This window comes from Taudactylus pleione, unplaced genomic scaffold (genome assembly GCF_031769625.1).
Source record: "Taudactylus pleione unplaced genomic scaffold, aTauple2 ptg000005l, whole genome shotgun sequence".
Taxonomy (NCBI): Eukaryota; Metazoa; Chordata; class Amphibia; order Anura; family Myobatrachidae; genus Taudactylus; species Taudactylus pleione.
The window spans coordinates 17,196,864-17,217,114 of NW_028284408.1; the positions used below are offsets into that span (position 1 = coordinate 17,196,864).

At 44.7% G+C, this 20,251-nt stretch overlaps 1 protein-coding gene across 1 annotated transcript in view; it reads right to left on the reverse strand.

Annotated features, from left to right (window-relative positions):
• ERICH6B (glutamate rich 6B) overlaps positions 1 to 20,251 on the reverse strand; it is a 244,794-nt gene that overhangs the window by 207,144 nt on the left and 17,399 nt on the right. The window contains exons 2-4 of the mRNA XM_088477424.1: positions 15,075 to 15,397; positions 11,285 to 11,333; positions 8,949 to 9,055 (exon numbers count right to left, since the gene is read on the reverse strand). Coding sequence (XP_088333550.1) covers positions 8,949 to 9,055; positions 11,285 to 11,333; positions 15,075 to 15,342 — 424 coding nt within the window. The 5' untranslated portion in view covers positions 15,343 to 15,397. The remainder of the gene's footprint in view (positions 1 to 8,948; positions 9,056 to 11,284; positions 11,334 to 15,074; positions 15,398 to 20,251) is intronic.

Sequence of the window (20,251 nt, forward strand, 5' to 3'; positions counted from 1 at the left end):
CCCAAGGGCATACAGGGCTTAAGTCAGGGCATCTATAATCAAAGAACCAATCATTTACATTGGTAAAGAAAAAAACATCAAAGGGAAAGTTAGCTGCAGAAAGACATAAAATTGGCAATATGCCTTTCACCACACGAAGTAGCAAGGAAAGGCTAACCTTGGCCTTTATTTATGACTGGTGGTTCTGCCTTTTATGATTATGTAAGCCCTTCTCCCTGTAGATGTTTCAAAAACATTTAAATCGTTAAGGCACAGGAACCAACTGTGCTCTCAAAAATGTCACAAATCCCTGAGGAGAGTCTAATTGTGTCGGTGGGTGCCATGTGTGAGCCTGGCCTTTCCAAAACTGTACTAGAAGAGGAGCCTCCTTCCACAACTTGTGCGTCCTCTGCAAATGGGGGGGATGAGCAAGCACAAGTCAACATGCTGACATAAAATTGGGGATGCTTCTGTGGAAGTGCACCAGGATGAGGAGGATATTGTGTAGCTGATGCTAATAAGGATGTTGATGATGAGGATGCTGATTATGGAGGATATTGTTGATGAGGATGTTGTTTGTGTAAATCAGGCCCCAGTGGAAACAGTTGTTGCCCATGATAAGGAAAAGTCCATTGTCATTTCTGGGCATAAAACAAAAAAATCCAGTATTTATATGTGGAATCATTTCTATCTAAATCCAGACAACAATTGTCAAGCCCTCTATACCCGTTGTCATGCCAGAGTAAGAAGAGGTAGGGACCCTAACCATGTAAGAACCTCCTCCCTGTTACATCATCTACAGCACATCCATCAACACCTGCAACAACAATATCCTCAATCATGATCGGAAGTAGTTCTACATCCAATTTGATAAGGCTAACTCAGTCCTCCCCTATCCAGGATTTCTCAGAAGAATCCGTGAACGCTATGCCTGCTGCTGCTGGGAGTGTATCTTCATCCCAGAAGGGGACCAGGAAGACTACTAGTAGTAGTTCTAAAAAACAATTGACTGTTAAACAATCCTTTGCAACAGGGAGCAAGTATGACAGCAGTCACACAGTTGCACAGCGGATCACTGACGCCATAACATCTGTGCTGGTATTAGATGTGCATCTGATATCCGCCATCAGTGCAGTGGGTTTTAGACATTAATTGAGGTCCTGTGTCCCCCGTTACCAAATCCTATCTAAGTTCCACTTCACTAAAAAAGCAAATCCCAGCCTGGGCAGGGACGTTAAAAAAAACTAAATTAGTGTCCTCCAAAATGCCGTTGTATCCACTGTCAGGACAAACGCAATATTACATGACTGTAACAGCCCACTGGGTGGGTGTATTGCCTTCAGCGCCACCAACAGCAGCAGCATCTAAGAAACAGCAGCTCATTCAAAGGCAGGTTACTCTGTGTATCACCGGTTTCACTAAGAGGCATACCGCTGACAACCTCTTAGAAAAACTCAGGGAAGTCATTGCAAAATGGCTTACCTCACTTGGACTCTACTCGGGATTTGTGATTTCTGACAACGTCACCAATATTGTGAGAGCATTACAGCAGGGGGAATTCCAACACATCCCATGTTTTGCTCACACAATCAACTTGGTGGTGCAATTTTTTTTTTTTTTAAATGACAGGGCCGTGCAGGAGATGCTCTTTGTGACCTGCAAAATTTCTGGACATTTTCGCCATTCAGCAGGTGCATGTAGAAGATTGCAGCACCTGCAAGAAATGTTGAATTTGCCCTGTCACCAGCTGAAGCAAGAGGTAGTTACAAGGTGGAACTCCACCCTTTACATGCTTCAGAGGATGTAGGAACAGCAAAAAGCAATCCAAAGCTACACAACAAACTATGACAAAGAAAGAGGAGGGGGGATGTACCTTACTCAAGCTCAGTGGAAAATATTTTCTGAATTGTGCAAAGTGCTGAAACCCTTCGAAGTAGTCACCTGTGAAGTGAGTTCAGACACTGCCAGCTTGAGTCAGGTAATTCACCTCATTAGACTGTTGGAAAAGCAGCTTGATAAACTGAAGGAGGAGCTGAAACAAAGCGATTCCGCCAAGCATGTCGAACTTGTAGATCAAGTCCTTTATTCCCTTCGCCAGGATCCAAGGGTTGTTAGGATCTTACAATCGGATCAATACATTTTGGCGACCATGCTGGATTCTAGGTTTAAGTCATACGTCGTGTCTTTCTTCTTAATGAACACATCTGAAGAGATGCAAAGAGCTGTCAGGAAATTGTCAGCTCAAGCGGCACATAATGCAGTGATGGCTCCTCCTTCACTTTCTCCAGCAAGTGCGGCTGCCAGGAAAAAACTAAACTTTCTCAAAAAAAAGAGCCACTGGTGATGCAGATGAGTCAACACAAACAAGTTTTGACATCTGGTTGCGTCTAAAAGAATTGCCTACAAGTAATGAGACCTCTACCGTGTCTCCATCTGATAAGGTCACCATTCAAAGAATGGTTGAGGACTATTTTAATGATAGCATCCAAATAGGCATGTTAGACAGTCCGTTTCACTACTGGCAGGAAAAAAAGGCAATTTTGAGGCCCTAGCACAAACTGGCTTCGCTTTACTTGAGCTGCCCACCCTCCAGTGTGTAGTCAGAAAGAGTTGTCAGCAATCGGCGTATGAGGCTACTTCCTCAAAATGTGGAAAAGATGATGTTCATCAAAATGAACTACAAATTTCATGAGGAAGACCTTTACTGCCAATTACATCCAAAAATTACAGAGGCACCTGAGACTGTAATGGTGGATTCCAGCAGGGACAAATTCATATTGTGTGAAGATGATGTACACACTGATGAGGGTGAGGAATCGGATGATGATGGCGACAACATCTTGCCTCTTTAAAGCCACTTTGTGCATGTAGAGATCATTGCCAGCAATGTCTGCTGCCCATTGGTAGCTTGTTTTATGGGAGCCCAAACAAACCAATCACTTTAGCCACAATTTGCAGTCCCTGTCGCTGAAGTGATTGGTTTGTTAAACTGTGCATGTCCTGTTTACTATATACAACATAGGGTGGGTGGAAGGGCCCAAGGACAATTCAATCTTGAACCTCTTTTCTTTGCATTATGTGCTGTTTGGGGCATTGCTGCCTGACATTTTTAATTTCTTATTTTATTAAACTTCCAACCTGTTTGACACTGCTGTGTGGCAAATGTTTCATAGATGTCCTATATTTTTTAAACTGCCGTGCTTTTGTGCCACTGCTCTGATACTTCCTTTTTCTTTTTTAGTTTCATACTGTATTTATTTCAACTAAAATCACAAATAGGTATACTTGCAAAATACTCTTATGCCATTTTCAACCTTGATTTTTAGATACCAACCTATTGTGGCCTTGGATTTCCTTGATCATAACAGCCATGTTTGGTCAGATGCAACTCAAACATCAAATGGAGAGGCTATTTTGTGATGGTATCTGCAGATGTTCTCCTTCCTCCCCTCCCAGCCTTCCCATACATAATCCCAGAAGCACAATGATAAGAGAGTTTCCATTTTGCGTGCCACAACAGACATCATCTCCTGCATGCCCCTTTGATTCTTTTAAAACAATTCGGAACCACCAAGAAGCTCCACTGGGGCAAGGACTGATGTCCTTCTCCCCCATAAATTTGCTTTGGAATAAAAAAAATAAATTAAATTTACTACTAATCAACCCTTCCTTCCTTGCCTTAAACTACATATATACTCCAACTCCCTCAGGCCTCTTAAATTAAAAAAACCCATTTGTTTCTTGATGTTCCATGTTGGAAGTTGAACTGCCACAGCTGCTGCATTATGTTTCCTTATGTGCCATGTTGGGGGTTGAACTGCCATGTGTCTTTGCCACCCACTGCCAGCTAGTCAGCCAGCTAGCTTGGTGCAACTTTTGGGCCTAAACTGGATGAAACAATATTGTGAGCTGTGAGGTGGTCAAAATTCACTGTAAATGAGTGGAAATTAATGTTATTGAATTTAATAATACTGTAAAAACAGAAAAAGCCCAAATTATGTGATTTTAGCAGTTTTTATGAATTTTTTAAAGAATATACAGATCCAAAACCAAAACACGCAAGGGTGGTTTTGCAAAACCAAATCCAGATCCAAAACCTTGAAGGAGATACAGGTCCAAAACCAAAACACAGGGGTCAGCACACATCCCTACTATACATACAAATATGATACACATGCATAACACCATATTAGTCTATAATAAATATAGTTAGTATGGTGGTATGATCATCCAGTGGTCGGAAGAGGTACTACTTTCTTCTTGTATCATGATTCTTTTGGATAATATTTATTGGTTTGAAGGGAAGGCGTTGAATTCAAGAGTATTGCTCCCAGCAAGTAGGTTTTATCATTCTGCCCCCAACCACATCAATCTCGGGCCAGTAAGGCATCTCATCTGAGTCCATTCCAGACTAAGGCCCTCATTTATCAAAGAGTTTTATCACACGCAACAAGTGATAAAACTCGTTGCATATGATAATGATGCTCCAGCCAATCAGCTTTTAACTGTCGTCTTTTTGAAAAATTACAGTTGGGAGCTGATTGGCTGGAGCACCATTTATCATACGAATGAGTTTTATCGAGTTTTATCATACACAACGAGTGATAAATGAGGCTGGCTCATTTTATTTATTTATTTAACCAGACTGTTCAGCTTCAGCAGCTGAATAGCATTTTTTCACTGGGAGACTTTATTCAAGCTTTCCATAGCAACCACCCTTCCTTAGTATTGATCACAGCTCATAGCTAATACTGTGAGGGTAACAGTTGTCTCTGATCACTGTATCACTGTTGGCAGGGCCAATATTGTTATTAAACTAGTCTTGCAATATGTATTGATCATTGGTTAGATATAATAGTAGGTGTAGCCAACTCTTTATTGAAAGGATAGCTAAGATGGATGGCACAATAGGAACGACTTCACCTCGTCTTAAAAAAGTTTATATACTACTGTATATACTGTATATGTGTTTTCAGGGATAGCGAGTACACCAAAGTAAATAAATATGTATAATGTATAGGTCAATAGCACGCATTGTGTTTTTACCAGAAATTGTGCTTATAGCAGAAATATTACCCCATGTACCAATAATTTCCAAGAAACTTACTAACCACAGCTACACCCAATCCACCAATTTGTCTTTTACTGGAAACATTAAGAAAGTACCTGACATAAAGCCATGAGAACCCATTACATGTATGTTTCTCATATTGCACATGGGGGCATATTCAATTAGGGTCCGTATTCAATTAGACGCGAAAAGTGGAGATCCGCGGAAAAGTATCGCTGATCTCGGCTTTTCGAGTGGGGGAAACTTATCTCCGTATTAAATTCCAGCTGCTTTTCATGTACGCGGAAAGTCAATGCAATGTAATAGGCGAAAAAGATTAGCCTCTGAATAGCAGGTGAAAAGAAGTGCAACATTTTTATTTTGGGGTGCAAAGGTGGGGAAACCTCTCAGAACCCTTGGGACAGCCCCCAAAGGACAACTGTGTCAAACAAATCTTGGAAAAAAACTTAAGATCTCCCCAAAAAAGTACTTTCATTTTGGGGGCGAAAAAGTAAAAGGTGGGGGGACAGCATAAAAACGAGCGAAATAGACTTTTTGGGGGTCTGCAAGGACTTTTTGGGGAACTTGCTGCCAATTAAATATATATTATCACCAAAAATACTGCTTAATACCATTCTTCATCATTTTTATAAGGACGCTTAAAGCAAGCAATTGTCAAAACTTAAGTACCCAAAATAGCTTTATTAGGGCTATTAGTACACATCTATATTGATCCCCAATGTTAGTGCATATTTTTTTGGGGGGGTCCAGGCTGATTTCCCCACTTCTGACAGCACTTTCCGCCTGTTTCACATTCGCTGGGTCCCGTTCTCGCGTGGTTTGGAATTGAATTGGACAAATAGCGGGGGTGCGCACAATAAGTTTCCGCGTCCAAAACATGCGATGTCGGCGGAAAGTCCGGCACTTGCACTTGCTTATTTTTTTACGCAGGTGTGAGATTTTTATTATTCAATTGGGTGCAGCGAGGGATTTTTTTTCGCAGCCCAAGAGCACGACCAGTTTTTCCTAAAATCCATATCTTTAGGAAAAATGGTCGGGAATTGCTCTGGAACCCCTGCGGCAGCTAATGACTAATTAAGCAATTGGAAGTTTCCAAAGAGCATATTTAATCCTTAATTACTCACCTTCCACAGTGATGCCTCCTTCTCTAGAATCTCTTCTCCAGCATCGGAGACAGCTTCCAGGTACCGTCCGGGCACAGGACAGGTACGTACTACCTCTGCACCCCCTCCATGCACAGTACACTACCTCTCAACCTGCATCCCCAACCTGCCCACACTACACTACCGCGGCTACCCTGCGCCCCCTCCCCGCACACACTACACTACCACCGCTACCCTGCGCCCCCTCCCCGCACACACTACACTACCACCGCTACCCTGCACCCCCCTCCCCGCACACACTACACAACACTACCGCCGTTACCCTGCACTTCCCTCCCTGCACACACTACACTACCACCGCTACCCTGCACCCCCCTCCCCGCACACACTACACAACACCACCGCCGTTACCCTGCACTTCCCTCCCTGCACACACTACACTACCACCGCTACCCTGCACCCCCCTCCCCGCACACACTACACTTCCACCGCTACCCTGCGCCCCCTCCCACACACACTACACTACCACCGCTACCCTGCACTCCCCTCCCTGCACACACTACACAGCACTACCACCATTACCCTGCATCCAGGGGCGCCGAGAGGGGGGGAGCGGGTACAGATTACCCGGGCCCGGGCTTCCTGTGCTGAGCTGCTGTGGGAGACTGCTCGTGGCTGTCACAGCAGTCTCCTATGCCTGTGGGGGGGGGAAATCACCCTGATCGTGCCACCCCTGGCTTTGAGTCGGGCTGAGGAGACTCAGAGCGCCCCCTCCCCGCGCGCAGCGCCGCAAAGCTGAAAAACTCTTTTTTTTTCTTTTTTCGTGAAGGGGGCGTGGCTACGCCTACTGCAATTAGGCCATGCCCCCTGTTACCTGGGCCTGCCGCGGCTTTTGGCAGGCCTGCCTGCCTGCATCCTCCTGCCTGCACTCACTACACTACTGCTGCTACTCTGCACACACTACACTATACTACCGCTGCGACCCTGCATCCCCCTTCCCGCACGCACTATGCTCCACTACACTTATCTTCTCTGGCCGGCTTCCTTCTTCATGCATGGGAGTGTCTGGAGAAGGTGAGTTCTTCTATTTTTTTCTTACACTGCAGGGTATTCAACGCAGAAACCGTGCATACCTGTGGTAATGCAAAATTGGTTGCGAGGTCTGGAAAATCTTGCTGCCAATTGAATATGCCCCATGATGTTGAAAATATTTACATGTGATATGCATACGTCATTTGTGGTATAAAAGCTTGTTTGTGTGACAATCTTAGGGTGTGTTTGAGTCAATATCGAACTGCCATCCTTCCAAGCATTGTGGGCCTCATTCAGAGGCGGTCGGAGGATGCAAGCGGTCGCTCAGAAACTGGGCAGCCGCTTGCATCCTGACCGGCCGCCTCTATTTCGGTTGTTAGGCTGTGGGTTTACACCCACAGCTCTAACGACCGCTCGGGCGATGGTCGAGATGGTCAGAGACCATCGCGACCATCGGGGCTTACGACGAGACCCTAGGGTAGGGTCTCACTTGTCGTAAGCCCCGGAGAGCTTCTGGCTCTGTCAGAGCCGGAAGCTCTCCACTGACACTAGTGATGACAGCTCTCCACTGACACTAGTGATGACAGTGGGGCCTCCCACAAACGGCAGGCGTTCCCATGGGAACGCCTCCGTTTGGGCTGCCACCCCCCGTGCCCGCCTTCCAAATGGGGCGAGCTGTCAATCAACATCGACAGCTCGCCCCCTTTGGAAAGAGACCCGCTACGACCAGCGCTGCCGGTCGTAGCGGGTCTCACTCATGCGCACGAAGGAGCCGGCTCCCTCGTGCACATGCGCACTTGACAAACAGCCCTGTATCTGCAAAACATCTAAATAAAAAACGTAACTTTTGAACTTCAACAATATACTTGTGGACATATATAATTGGATCAAAAGAAATTTCCATATCATTCTCTTTACTGTATATCTGTCACTAGAATGCTCTCTGCACTATATATTGAGATGCGCTCAGTATTGTATGTCGGTCACTAAGGTAATTTGTGGAGTGTACTGTATATGGGCTTTAAGGATTGTCTCTGTATTGACCACTAAGATGATCTCTGTATTGTAAATATATATATATATATATATATATATATCTCAATATGATGATCTCTGTATTGTATATCTGTCACTATGATTATCTCTATATTGTTTATTACTTTGATAATCTATATATTCTATAACAGTCACTAAAATAGGTTATTAGATAGGGCTGTGCTGTGTCGGATAATAATTAAAGGAAAATCATGACAGTATTATTATTATTATTATTATTATTATTATTATTATTATTATTATTATTATTATATGTAATTTATATGATGCCAAAAGGGTTTTATAATGCTGTTCATAGTTGGAAGAACAAACAACAAATTACAACTATTACAGATGAGTTTACAGTCTACATATATTCATAATTACAGAATTACAGACTGTTGTTTACATAATTATATGGAGTAAATAAAGGAGAGATGGCCTAGCTTGTTAGACCTTACATTTCAGAGTTTACAAGGCTAATTTTCTACTGCAGATCATTGCTAGAATTGTTATCACCCCCTCTCCCCACTGCCTCTATAGGTTGGAATTAATAATATATTGTTAATTAATAATAATATGTGGGGCCATCCATTTGCTAGTAGAACAACCATGTTAATGGAAAAAAACAATAAATGAAAAGAAACAAAATGTAGTTTATTTAACAGTTGAAATGTGCAGTAATAACCTGGCTGGTTCCTCTAACAATAATATGGATTTGTACTCACCGCTGTTACTAATGGCTGGTGATAGGTCTTCTGTCTGAGTCTGGGTGTTTTTACAATGACATTTTGTTACTTTCCCTGGCTTCTTGGACTGTGAAGACAGTACCTTGCTGCAAGCAACACCGGAAACACAATGTAAGCATTATTAGGTCTGTGCCACTGGATATTATAATTATCACCGGGAGCATAGCGAGGGTGGTTCCAGTGGAGCACATGCTCGAGGCGCCCGCTCCGGCCAGGGCGCCGGAGATCAACCATTCGTGAAAGGGCAGAGCAGAACTCCCCCAGTCGAATAGCTGATCTCCGATGCCCTGCAACAGTAAGGAGGGGGGTGGGGGGGGGGGGTGGGGAGGAGATCTGAGTAAGATGGAATATCTGTGTGTGTGAAATGGGGGATATGAGGGAGGAGAAGATCAGAGTGAGGGGTAAGCGCTGTGTGTGTGAGGGGAGGCTGAGTGAGGGGGAAGGGCTGTGTGTGAGGGGAGGCTGAGTGAGGGGGGAGAGCTGTGTAAGGGGAAGTAAGCTATGTAAGGGGGAGAGCTGTGGAGAGGTCTGAATGATGGGGGATCATTGTGTGTATTTGAGGGGAGGAGATATGTGTGAGAAGGGGGAAGATCTGAGTGAGTGGGGAAAGCTGTGTCAGAAATGTATACACTGTATGTATTTATATAAACATTATTATGTAGCCCTGAGGCAGTATTTAGCGTAGGAACCTTAATCCGGCTGTGAGGCTGAACGGAAGGAAGGAAAAGTAGAGTCACGGGCAATAACAAAGAGGGAGGAAGCGGTCCCCTCCCATCATGACTCCCGCTTTCTCCTCTTTTCCACCTCTGAGGTGGGTCCTATCTACCTCCTTGGCCCTGATGTCAGGTGGCCCAGTTTGCACAGAGGAGAGAACATGGCAGCTGTGTCCCGAGCTGGGTTCTGTTGCTGAGAGCCTGGGTTGCTGCACCCGTGACTGGGAGAAACCTTAGAGGTGAGTCTGGTGAGGTCACGTCTGACTGCTGTGACGCCAAATGCCAATAAGAGCCACTACTGTGGCATAAGGTAAATAAGGGGCACTATTATTAGGCATAATGTGAATAAGGGGCACTACTGTGGCATAATGTGAACTATGGACATTACTGTGGCGTAATACGAACTGTGGGGACTACTGTGTAGCATACTGTAATGTAAAAAAATAGTCACAACTGTGGCATAACGCAAATGAATGGGCATTAATGTGGTATAATCTGCATTGAGGGCATTACTGTGTAGCATAATGTGAATAAGAGGCACTACTGTGGTGTAATGGTGCATACACACGGTCAGATTTGTCAGATTTGTTAGATATGTCAGATGAACGATTGAACGATTTTACCGATTTGAACGATTGAACAATTTTTGACTGCATTAAAATGAATGGATTCGTCCAAGTCTGACTGCAAACACATCAGATGTCAGATATCGTTATCTGACCATCGGGAACGCACATCGTTCATCGTTCAGGCATGTCAGATATGACAGATTTTCCTTCAGATATGAACGATTGCACGATTTTTTAAATTGTTATCATTCAGATCTGAAGAAAACTCTGACCGTGTGTATGCACCATAACATGAATAAAATACACTACTGTGTGGCGTAATGGAATTAAGGGGGCACTATTGTGTGGCATAACATGAATTGTGGGCACTACTGTGTGGCTAATTTTTAATTGGTGGAATTACTTTAGTGGGTTGGAATTTAACTAGCTCTCCATGTTTCAGTTTGATACTGCCCCATATTTATATATTGATTTCCCTTTAATTAGCACCTACATGCTTGACACGCCCCTTACCTTGCACACTTGGGAGGTGGGGGCACAGTAGCACACACATGTTCCAGGCGCCATGGCTACATGCTATACCCCTGATTATCACAAACTACCCCCTCTCATACTGTTATTCACAATGTATGTGGATTGCCCCTTCTGTTCCATGGATTAGAGGGAAAGTGTACAAACTTCATGCAGTGAATATACTGCATATCCAGGTGACCGGGGTATAACTAAATAAGGAAAACAAAGGCAGCAGTCTCTGGCATCAGGATTTAGGGGGCCGCAAAAAAAAGAAGGATCTTCACTTACAAAACACAAATAGTGAAAGTGGCAAAGTGTAAACGAGTGGTTTCTTATTGTTAGATCTCAGCGTGATCTGAGAGAGATGTTAGTTGTATGACGGATGAGGAAAGATGTACAGTAGCTCTTTGGCAGACTGAGGACCACAGGCAGAAGATAAATGCAACTCCTAAATACTCCTATTTGTAGAAAACTACTTACTGAGACAAATGTTAAAACATATTCAATGCACTATACATACCTATTTTTGTGTGTTACAGAATCACTTGATGTCAACTCTTTGTTGTTACCTGTATGAAAAAAAATATAAACTTGTTACATTCCAAAAAAAGTATTACTCAGTATTTTGGTTGTGAATTTAAATGTTGGTAAATAATGCAAGTGTAGCTTGGGTTTTTGTTTGTCATATGATCTATTGTAGATTAGTGCATGAAGAGCGAGCATGGACAAATCTGATATAGCTCCCAAACTCCAGTAGAGACGATATACAATTTGCAACTCTCCGTTTGAATAATAATTTAGCAATAGATGTGATCTACCATATAAAAATGGATGATCAGTCCCTGATGAGTGCGCACACACACGCACACGTGCACACTCTGCCATCCCCCTGCTGCTTCCCCTGGATCTGCCCTTGGCTGAAGGGCACTCGGTGCATATGTTTTATTTTCTCTTGTTGGGTATGTGGCCAATATTTGGTCATGCTCCCTCCAGTATCCATGTCCACCTCCACTCTCTACGGCCATAAGATTACCAGAACTGAAATTGAGGTATCAGTAAGTTTTAAGCCATTTTTCATGTTTATCATGTTTTATGGCTTGTCAGTATTGGTGATATTTGCCATCTCGGGCAGTAACATTGCTGTGTTTCTGTTCAGTCTTAAGAAGTTGTTACTAATACAGTAAAAGTTTGTTGACTGTTAGAAGCAAGATTTGGAAGATTCAGAGCCTGTGTAAGAACCCATGAGTTGTGCCAAGATATATGCAAGAGGACTCTTCTCCCCACCGTTTATAATATATATATAAATATTCTAGCGACTTGCCCTGGCTTCACACGGGAGCAATCTCGCCACAGCCCCCTGCGCCTTATAAAACCTACACCATGTCACCACAGTACCCTGCAGTGGTGGCTCCAGAGGTGGGGCTGCAGCACAGTCCAATATTCAAATAGGGGAGTCACACTAACTGCCCTTTCAAATGCTGCCAAACATCGCTGGCTGGGACTCACTGGCAGTTGGTGTAGCTTCCCTAGTTGAATTTTGGACTGCACTGCAGCCCCACCTCTGGAGCCGGGGGTGTGACTGCGCGATCGCTCCATCGCGGCCCAACGTCCCTACACAATGTCAAGATTACCGAAATTGTGCAGCAGGGGGCGGAGCATCATCGGCTCCCCCTGGACCGCCTACTTATTTTGTATAGGTGGGTGGCTGCGAAGAGAAAGTGAACACCGGCGGGTAGGTGCGGGGTGGGTGCGGGTGGGCACGTGGGGGTCAAGGTCAGCTGGGATCGCCATCCAATTTTCAGGAGACTCCCAGCCATTCCGGGAGAGTAGGCAAGTAAGTATCGATTGGAAATGAACACACAAAATGGTGGTTGCTCAAATCCTCTTTTAAGCCCACTGCAGGTGTGTGTAAGGCAGGGATTTGCATCCTATATAATAATAGTAATTGCAGCAACCTATTGGAAATTGTGTGTTTGTTTTGTGTGTGTGTGTGTCTAAAAATGACATAATCCAGACCCCTCCAAGCCCAGACAGGAAACTAGGCAGGAAACTAGGTTGCCTAATGGATAGTCCAGCTGTGGGCAGATTCAGTTGAGTGAGGAGTATAGCAGTAGTGTGACTTATCCATATTATCCCTATTTCTGATTCCGGCTGGTGTCACATAGACATTTTAGAACACAACTGAACATGGGTAACTAACAATATGTCACTTAGGGGTCTATTCATGTGATAACAGGGCTTTTCACTGCTTCACCTCATTCATAGAAGGGGTTACCGTGGAGAAATCTCAGATTTCCCCAGTGATGCCTCATATTGTAGACAATTTCGCTTCCTATACATTAGTTTAGGGAGAGAAGCTCAGCTTTCTGCTTCACTTCAAAAGAACAATTTGGCATCTTAGGATATTGTAAGGATCCTCTTGACGGGACTGCTGTCTTCCTGCCTTTTTCCTGTTCTACCTGTTCCCTTCACTGGCAGCATCCAATCAGAGGAGCCCAGGGTATATGCATATGCCTAGTCATCTCCTCCACCTCCTCCTTACTGTACGATGCCCCAGTGCCGCCTCGCTCTGCCCCTACCCCTGCTACCATTAGTAGGGTTACCCGACATATGCATATGCCAGGTCACCACCTCTTAACTTTCCGCTCCCCCTTCGAACTGCCCCACACCCGCTACAGCACTGACATGAGATGACCTGGCAGAAGGGGAGAGTCTTACTGAATCCAGAGAACTGCAGGAGAAGACTGAATCGCTGGAGCCTTGGTTACTGGATCGCATCACAGGAAAGGTAAATATAGATGAATTTAAACTAAACAAAGCTATATATTGCATCAAAGTGATGAGACATATAGTGAAAAGTTAACATGTTTTTACATGAATAGACCTTTTAGGAGCCTATTTATCAAAGTCCTCTTTATTAAGGTCTTAACCAGTGAGGGACTGGGGCCACGAAAAGGGGGCATTGTCATGTCTCATTAGGGACTTGGGGCCTGATTCAGAGCCGGACGCAATTAGCGCTCGCTCGTCCAGAAAATAGGGGTGGCTATTCAAATGAACCGTTCGCTCTTTGCGGTCTGTTCATGCCTCTAGGTCTGAACGAGCGAACAAAACTTGCGGTCGTTTTTTGGGAAACTACGCCCCCTGGCTGCTCGCATCCTACGTCATGTCCGCTATTTATTAGATTAATCGAGTACATCGACCAGGGTATGAGCTGCTCGCTATTCTTGTGGTTGGTTTTTGCCACCACAATTTTGCGAGCAGTTCTGGCTATAAAATAACCCACTGACGTGGTCAATGACGCTGCTGTTTTAATTATGCACACCCATAAAACGCCCGTTTTGACCTTTAAGCACGCCTGCGATCGGATCTCCACTCCCCGTTTTCAAGCACCTTCCCCTGTTACCACCCGCATACGCCTCTTTCTGTCACTCAAATTATCAGGCATTCGCTATTTTGCGAGCACATGAATTTCGACCGCACTGACTGGTTCGCGCATGCGTATAACGATCCGTACGCATGCGCAGTTGGGCAAACATCGCTCGGAGCGAACCAGCGGCCACTTACGAGCGGCTCTGAATCAGGCCCTTGGTCACTCCTCAAAGGGCATGCTGCAAGACACTGGGGCTCACTTATTCATAAACAAAATGGCATATGAAAAACTAAAGGCATATCCTACCAACTAAACTTCCTTTAAAGGAAAGAAAGAAAGAAACAAACAAACAAAGAATACATTATTTTTCACTAAAATTACTGAAATCATATTGTTTTTCTGATATAGGGGGTGATTCAGTACTGGACGGAATTGCAAAGCTGCATGCAGGCAGCTTTGCAATTCCATCCTTGCAAACATGCAAATGCAGCAGGAGGTGTAGGACACCCCCTGTTGCATTTGAGATCCCAGCATTGCGACCTAGGTCGCAGGCTGGGATAACCATAGCGACCATCGGTCGCAATGGTGGACGGTGCTGGACTGCCGACCAGCTGAGCAAGCCTCAGCATACTCAGGCTGGCTGGCTTGCGAGGCCAGGAAACTATGTCCGTGGACGCAGCCCCTGGCCTTGACACTCCTTGAAAATGGGGTTGACACTGCCCCCACACCCCCCCTTAAATGTCTCTGCCTGCCAATCAGGCAGAGGCATAAAAGGAGCTGCGTGTGATCATGCAGGATTCGTTCTGCACATTCGCAGAATGGGTCCTGCGCACGTGTAGATTCTCCATGATGAAGAATCTGCGTTCAGTGCTGAATTAGTCCCATAGTTACAAAACAGATCCTCAATAAAATGAAACATAAATATCAAAATACAACATACCATTTTCTGTTGTGTTTATCCTGCTCTTCATCAAATGTTGTGAATCGTGTTCTTGCACTGTGGGAAGTGAGGACTCTGTGCTCCTTTGTAGTTCTCCTGACTGCTGGGTCTTCTGGATATATTTCTCCACTTTCTGCCTCTCTTGGAGAAGCCCATTAATACCTTCATACTGCTGCTCTAATTTTGTCACATTCTCTACTGTTAGAGAACTGAGGCGCGATAGATGCTCATCGGATTTGTTTGCCATTTGTTCTTGTTTAGACTGCATATGGTCAGTGTGTTTGTGGTTCAACTAACTTTTGCATTGATCACATTCTGTAACACTAAAAACAAACAGATATTTAATAACATTTAAAATATTCATGGATGCATAAAATACAAAAGTGCAGATACATTATGAAAGTGTAGCTGGCACATACAAACAGTGGAGGTAAGCATCATGTTGGGTAAACCAATATTAATGAGATCATTTAATTAGAAAACATGTAGGCAACCTTTTCAGCATCTCCTAATAGCAAGGCCATCAAGAGCTCCAAGAGGGGGCATGTCCAAAACTGGGAATGGTGCTCACATCCCTCCCCAAAAATCTCCTCATGGGGTGGAGGGGCGATCTAGGGGCCCACCTGTAATAATTCTTCTCTCTGCCAACTACCAATGTGGCAGAGAGACGATTTGTTACAGTACAGTGGCACATTGGGCAGTGAGAGAGAGGAGACTGCTTTGGCTCAGCAGCAACAGTCTCCCTTCTTTCACTGCTCAATGTGACACTGAGGCTGCACTGCTATACAGACACAACCGCACCGCCAGTGGGCAGAGAGGATAATGTTTTCAGGTGGGGGTAGTTGCTGACTCGGGCCTCTTCAACCACCCCGGGCAAGTAGTACCCACTCCCCCCCTCTCAGCGCCCCTGCCTGATAGATATTAATAGTAATACCATTTTTTTTCGGTGTTTATCAATATTAATCACTCCTATATTTTATGCATTTTTCCCTAAAATTCTTCTTGGTTTAGCCTCACTTATGACTTACATTAACATGAGCGAGAGGGAACAGTGGGACTTATTTATCATATGTGCCATTTTCATACCTCCCTGCATTTGGCAGTTTTGGACATGGCCACACCTCTAAATGGGTGGGAAGCAGTGTCAATTTAGGGGCATGACCACACCTACACAGGTGTAGTACACTCAGGGGGCCTACAGTAATTCAGAGGTGGACGCTAAGTCGGTGCCGCACGCATAGGTGTGCGCAGAAGCCATCACAGAGGGTGTTGCAGCTGGATCGCTACCTCCGCCGGGTCATGGACTACCCCACCCTCCCTCTGGCACATAAACTACTCATCAGGCCATTCACGCAAGCAAACAATGTTTTCAGTCTGCGCTTACATTCGTGCTACATTGCGCATACGCCCCGATGGTTACCGCCAAAAAACAGCAGAACGAATATAGAGGCAGAGAGAGGCAATTTCAGTGGACGATCCTGGATGGTAACCGCTAGCCAGACGCTGGCGTTACACGGTCAGCAACTGTGGCTTTTGCCCAGGTGCACTGATTTTAGCGGCCATGGTCAGATGGACATTCAGCACCTCCATAGGGCTTGCATAATGCACAATGGTGCAACTGATAGTGCGACTTAATAAGCAATGCGGGCACATTAGTGCCTCAGCCGGTGGGCATCTCTGTATGAATCTCATTGGCTGTGGCATTAGCAGAAAGACACAGTCGTGCTCTGGGAAGACACGCTGCACTAGCATGCCGCGCATTCTAAATCAGACTCAGGGTGAGTATTTAGTACTTTTGAAGCATAAACTGTCCGTAACCCCCTTCCTAAAAAGGTAAAAACACAATTGAATTGCTTCATGCATCAAAGGCAAGTGGTGTTAGGACTATAACTGGAAGGTGACTCTAACCGCACCCTAACCCTATCATGTACATTGTACTTGTCGTCGTCACAATTTCGAAATTACAAGTACCGGTATGTCAATGTCGATATTGTGAAAGTCAACATTTTGACAGTTGACGTAACACCCATGTCGACAATCTGAATGTCGACATTCAGACCATGTCAATATTATGGTGTTAACATTTTAGCTACATACCCTTTTGGTACATGGTCTGTGACAGAGCAAGGAATGTCCCTACAAATGTATACTCAATGCCCTTTTATTGAATTTCAAAAATATTGCTTTGTTCCAAAATCTGGCTCAGACCTTGCTCTACTCAATATTTCCATTGCCAAGTGGAAATGCCACCATATTGGCCTGCAAATGCATGAGCCTTGGCAGAAAACTAAGTGCACCTGTGCAAATTGAGTCCCGCAATGCCAGCAATTGTACACTTCATCTCCACAATAATCAGAATCATTTCTCTGTCATGAGCTGACATTACTCAATTTCAAATTACTCTATACTAATAATACAAACTGATGGGATCTTTTTACTTTACTATTTGACTTTGGGGCCAAGATCTATTTTCAAACATATTTTTGCCTTGCAAGGAAAACTGTCAAACAATTCTATTGTATCCAGCCAGCAGATATTTTTGGTATATATATTTTGTGTTAGAACAGAGGTAGTGTTATTAAAAACCCATTAAGATAACATGTCACTTTCCAATGTCAACACTGCATGGGTTTTTAAAATGCATTGTAAAAAAAGTCACTTCCCTTTCTAAAACTGGGGCAAGTTGTGATGTCAGGGGGGAACTCAACTCCTTCCTGTAACCCTGAGGCTATGGAATCAATTTGAGTGGACAAGAACGTGTGAAAACCTACATGATAAAGCATTTTATGTGAGAAAAAAACATTGATTGCTTTTTTACAAAGAGCAGCTAAAGCCACTTCTGATTACAAGCTTAGAAAAGATGTTGACAACCACACTTCATTGTGTCACATGCTATACATAAAAGTAAATGGTTCTGATATGACTATTTAGTAATTGTGGATAGATGGATGATCAGATGAGTACAATAGTACCGTATGTCAATGAAAGGGAAACTAGGGAGGCTCTTATTGTAGCTAAACATCCACAATAAATGCTATTGATAGGTGGACCTCTCCTATGTAAGATCAATTTAACTGTCCTTTTATAGAAGGCACCATATTGTTGTTGATGTAAAAAAAAAATATATTTATTGTAACAGGGTCGGGGAACTGGTACCATCTCCTGGGGTAGATGGCAGTGCGCAGCAGCTGAGAGACCACACAAAGGACCTTATTCAGAGGCGGCCATACGGTCTACGACCGCACGGCCGCCTCGATGTTTGGCCAGTGCGCATGCGCACGAGGGAGCCGGCTCCCTCGTGCGCATGCGTGAGACCCGCTACAACCGACAGTGTCGGTCGTAGCGGATCTCTTTCCAAAGGGGGCGAGCTGTCGATGTTGATTGACAGCTCGCCCCGTTTGGAAGGCGGGCCGGGGGGGTGGCAGCCCAAACGGAGGCGTTCCCATGGGAACGCCTACCGTTTGGGGGAGACCCCACTGACATCACTAGTGATGTCAGTGGAGAGCTTCCGGCTCTGACAGAGCCAGAAGCCCTCCGGGGCTTACGACAAGTGAGACCCTACCTGGGGGCTCGTCGTAAGCCCCGATGTCGCGATGGTCTCTGACCATCGCGACAATCACCCGAGTGGTCGTTAGAGCTGTGGGTGTAAACCCACAGCCTAACAACCGAAACAGAGGCGGGCGGTCAGGATGCAAGCGACCGCCCAGTTTCTGAGCGACCGCTTGCATCCTCCGACCGCCTCTGAATGAGGGCCAAAGTCCTTTGGTCTGGTGCAACTGGCCTCAGACAGTTTTATTATGCAGCAAAACGAAAATAAACACCTTGCCATCTGGCACTAACTAAACACAAAAGTGATCCTAGCTCACTAATAAAACAAGGTACAAGAAGTTTTACCAGACGTAGTTTACCTGGTCTCAGCAACCGGTTTCTCTCAGAGAGACATGAAAACACTCTCTTTTCCCCAGGCAGTGTCTCTCTATACTGACCAGCCTGGCAGCCTTAAAACACAGCCACACAGCTGAGAGCCCTAATTAGCCTCCTGTGAAGCTAACAGCCCGAAAGCTCCTAACACAAACATCTTCCTGAGGTTTCAAAACACATAGATCAGGAATCTAGGGCAAATATACCTGCTTTGCACTATGATGCCAGTGACCTTGTCACATATCCCCCTCCCTAGTTTCGACCCAGTGGCGGAACACTTGCAGCCCCCAAACAAAAGATGTGGGACAACGCATCTGCACTAGCCAGTTGGGACCCAGGCTTATGTTCCACAGTGAACGTAAATTCCTGCAAGGCTAAAAACCATCTTGTTACCCTGGCATTATGGCCTTGCTTTGCTGACATCCATTTTAATGGGGCATGATCCATTATGAGCTTAAACCGTCTGCCCAAGAGGTATTACCTCAAAGTGTCCAATGCCCACTTAATGGCCAACGCCTCTTTTTCAACAATAGCATACCTTTTTCATTGTCATTGAGTTTTTCTAGTCAGATAAACAATGAGGTGCTCCTCCCCATCCCTACTTTGGGACAACACTGCTCCTACGCCTACCTCTGAGGCATCCGTCTGAACCTCAAATTCTTTAGAAAAGTCTGGTGTTATCAACACCAGCTGTGTACACAAAGCCACTTTCAATGCCTGAAACGCTTCTTCAGCCTCAGGACCCCATTTCAATAGGTTAGACTCTCTCCCTTTTGTAAGGTCTGTTAGAGGCACCACTGTGCTGGCAAAATTTGGGATAAACCGTCTGTAGTACCCAGTGATCCCTAAACAGGCTTTAACTTGTTTACAGGACAGGGCCAGTTTTATATAGCTTAAATTTTGTTTATCTGGGGCTTAATCAGGCCTCTCCCTATGGTATACTCCAAGTATTGAACCCCTTCCATTGCTAGGCAACATTTCTTAGGGTTGGCCGTTAGGCCGGCCTTCCTAACTGAGTCCAGTACCGCCTGTACTCTGACTAAGTGAGATTCTCAGTGTGGACTGTGGATTACCACATCGTCCAGATAGCCCACTGCATATTGTTTGTGGGGTTTCAAAATTCTATCCATTGTACGCTGAAAGGTTGCTGAGGCCCCATGCAACATCTTATACTGGAATAGCCCTTCTGGAACAGAAAAAACTATTTTTTCTTTCGCCCTATCAGTTAATGGTATTTGCCAATAACCCTTTGTCAG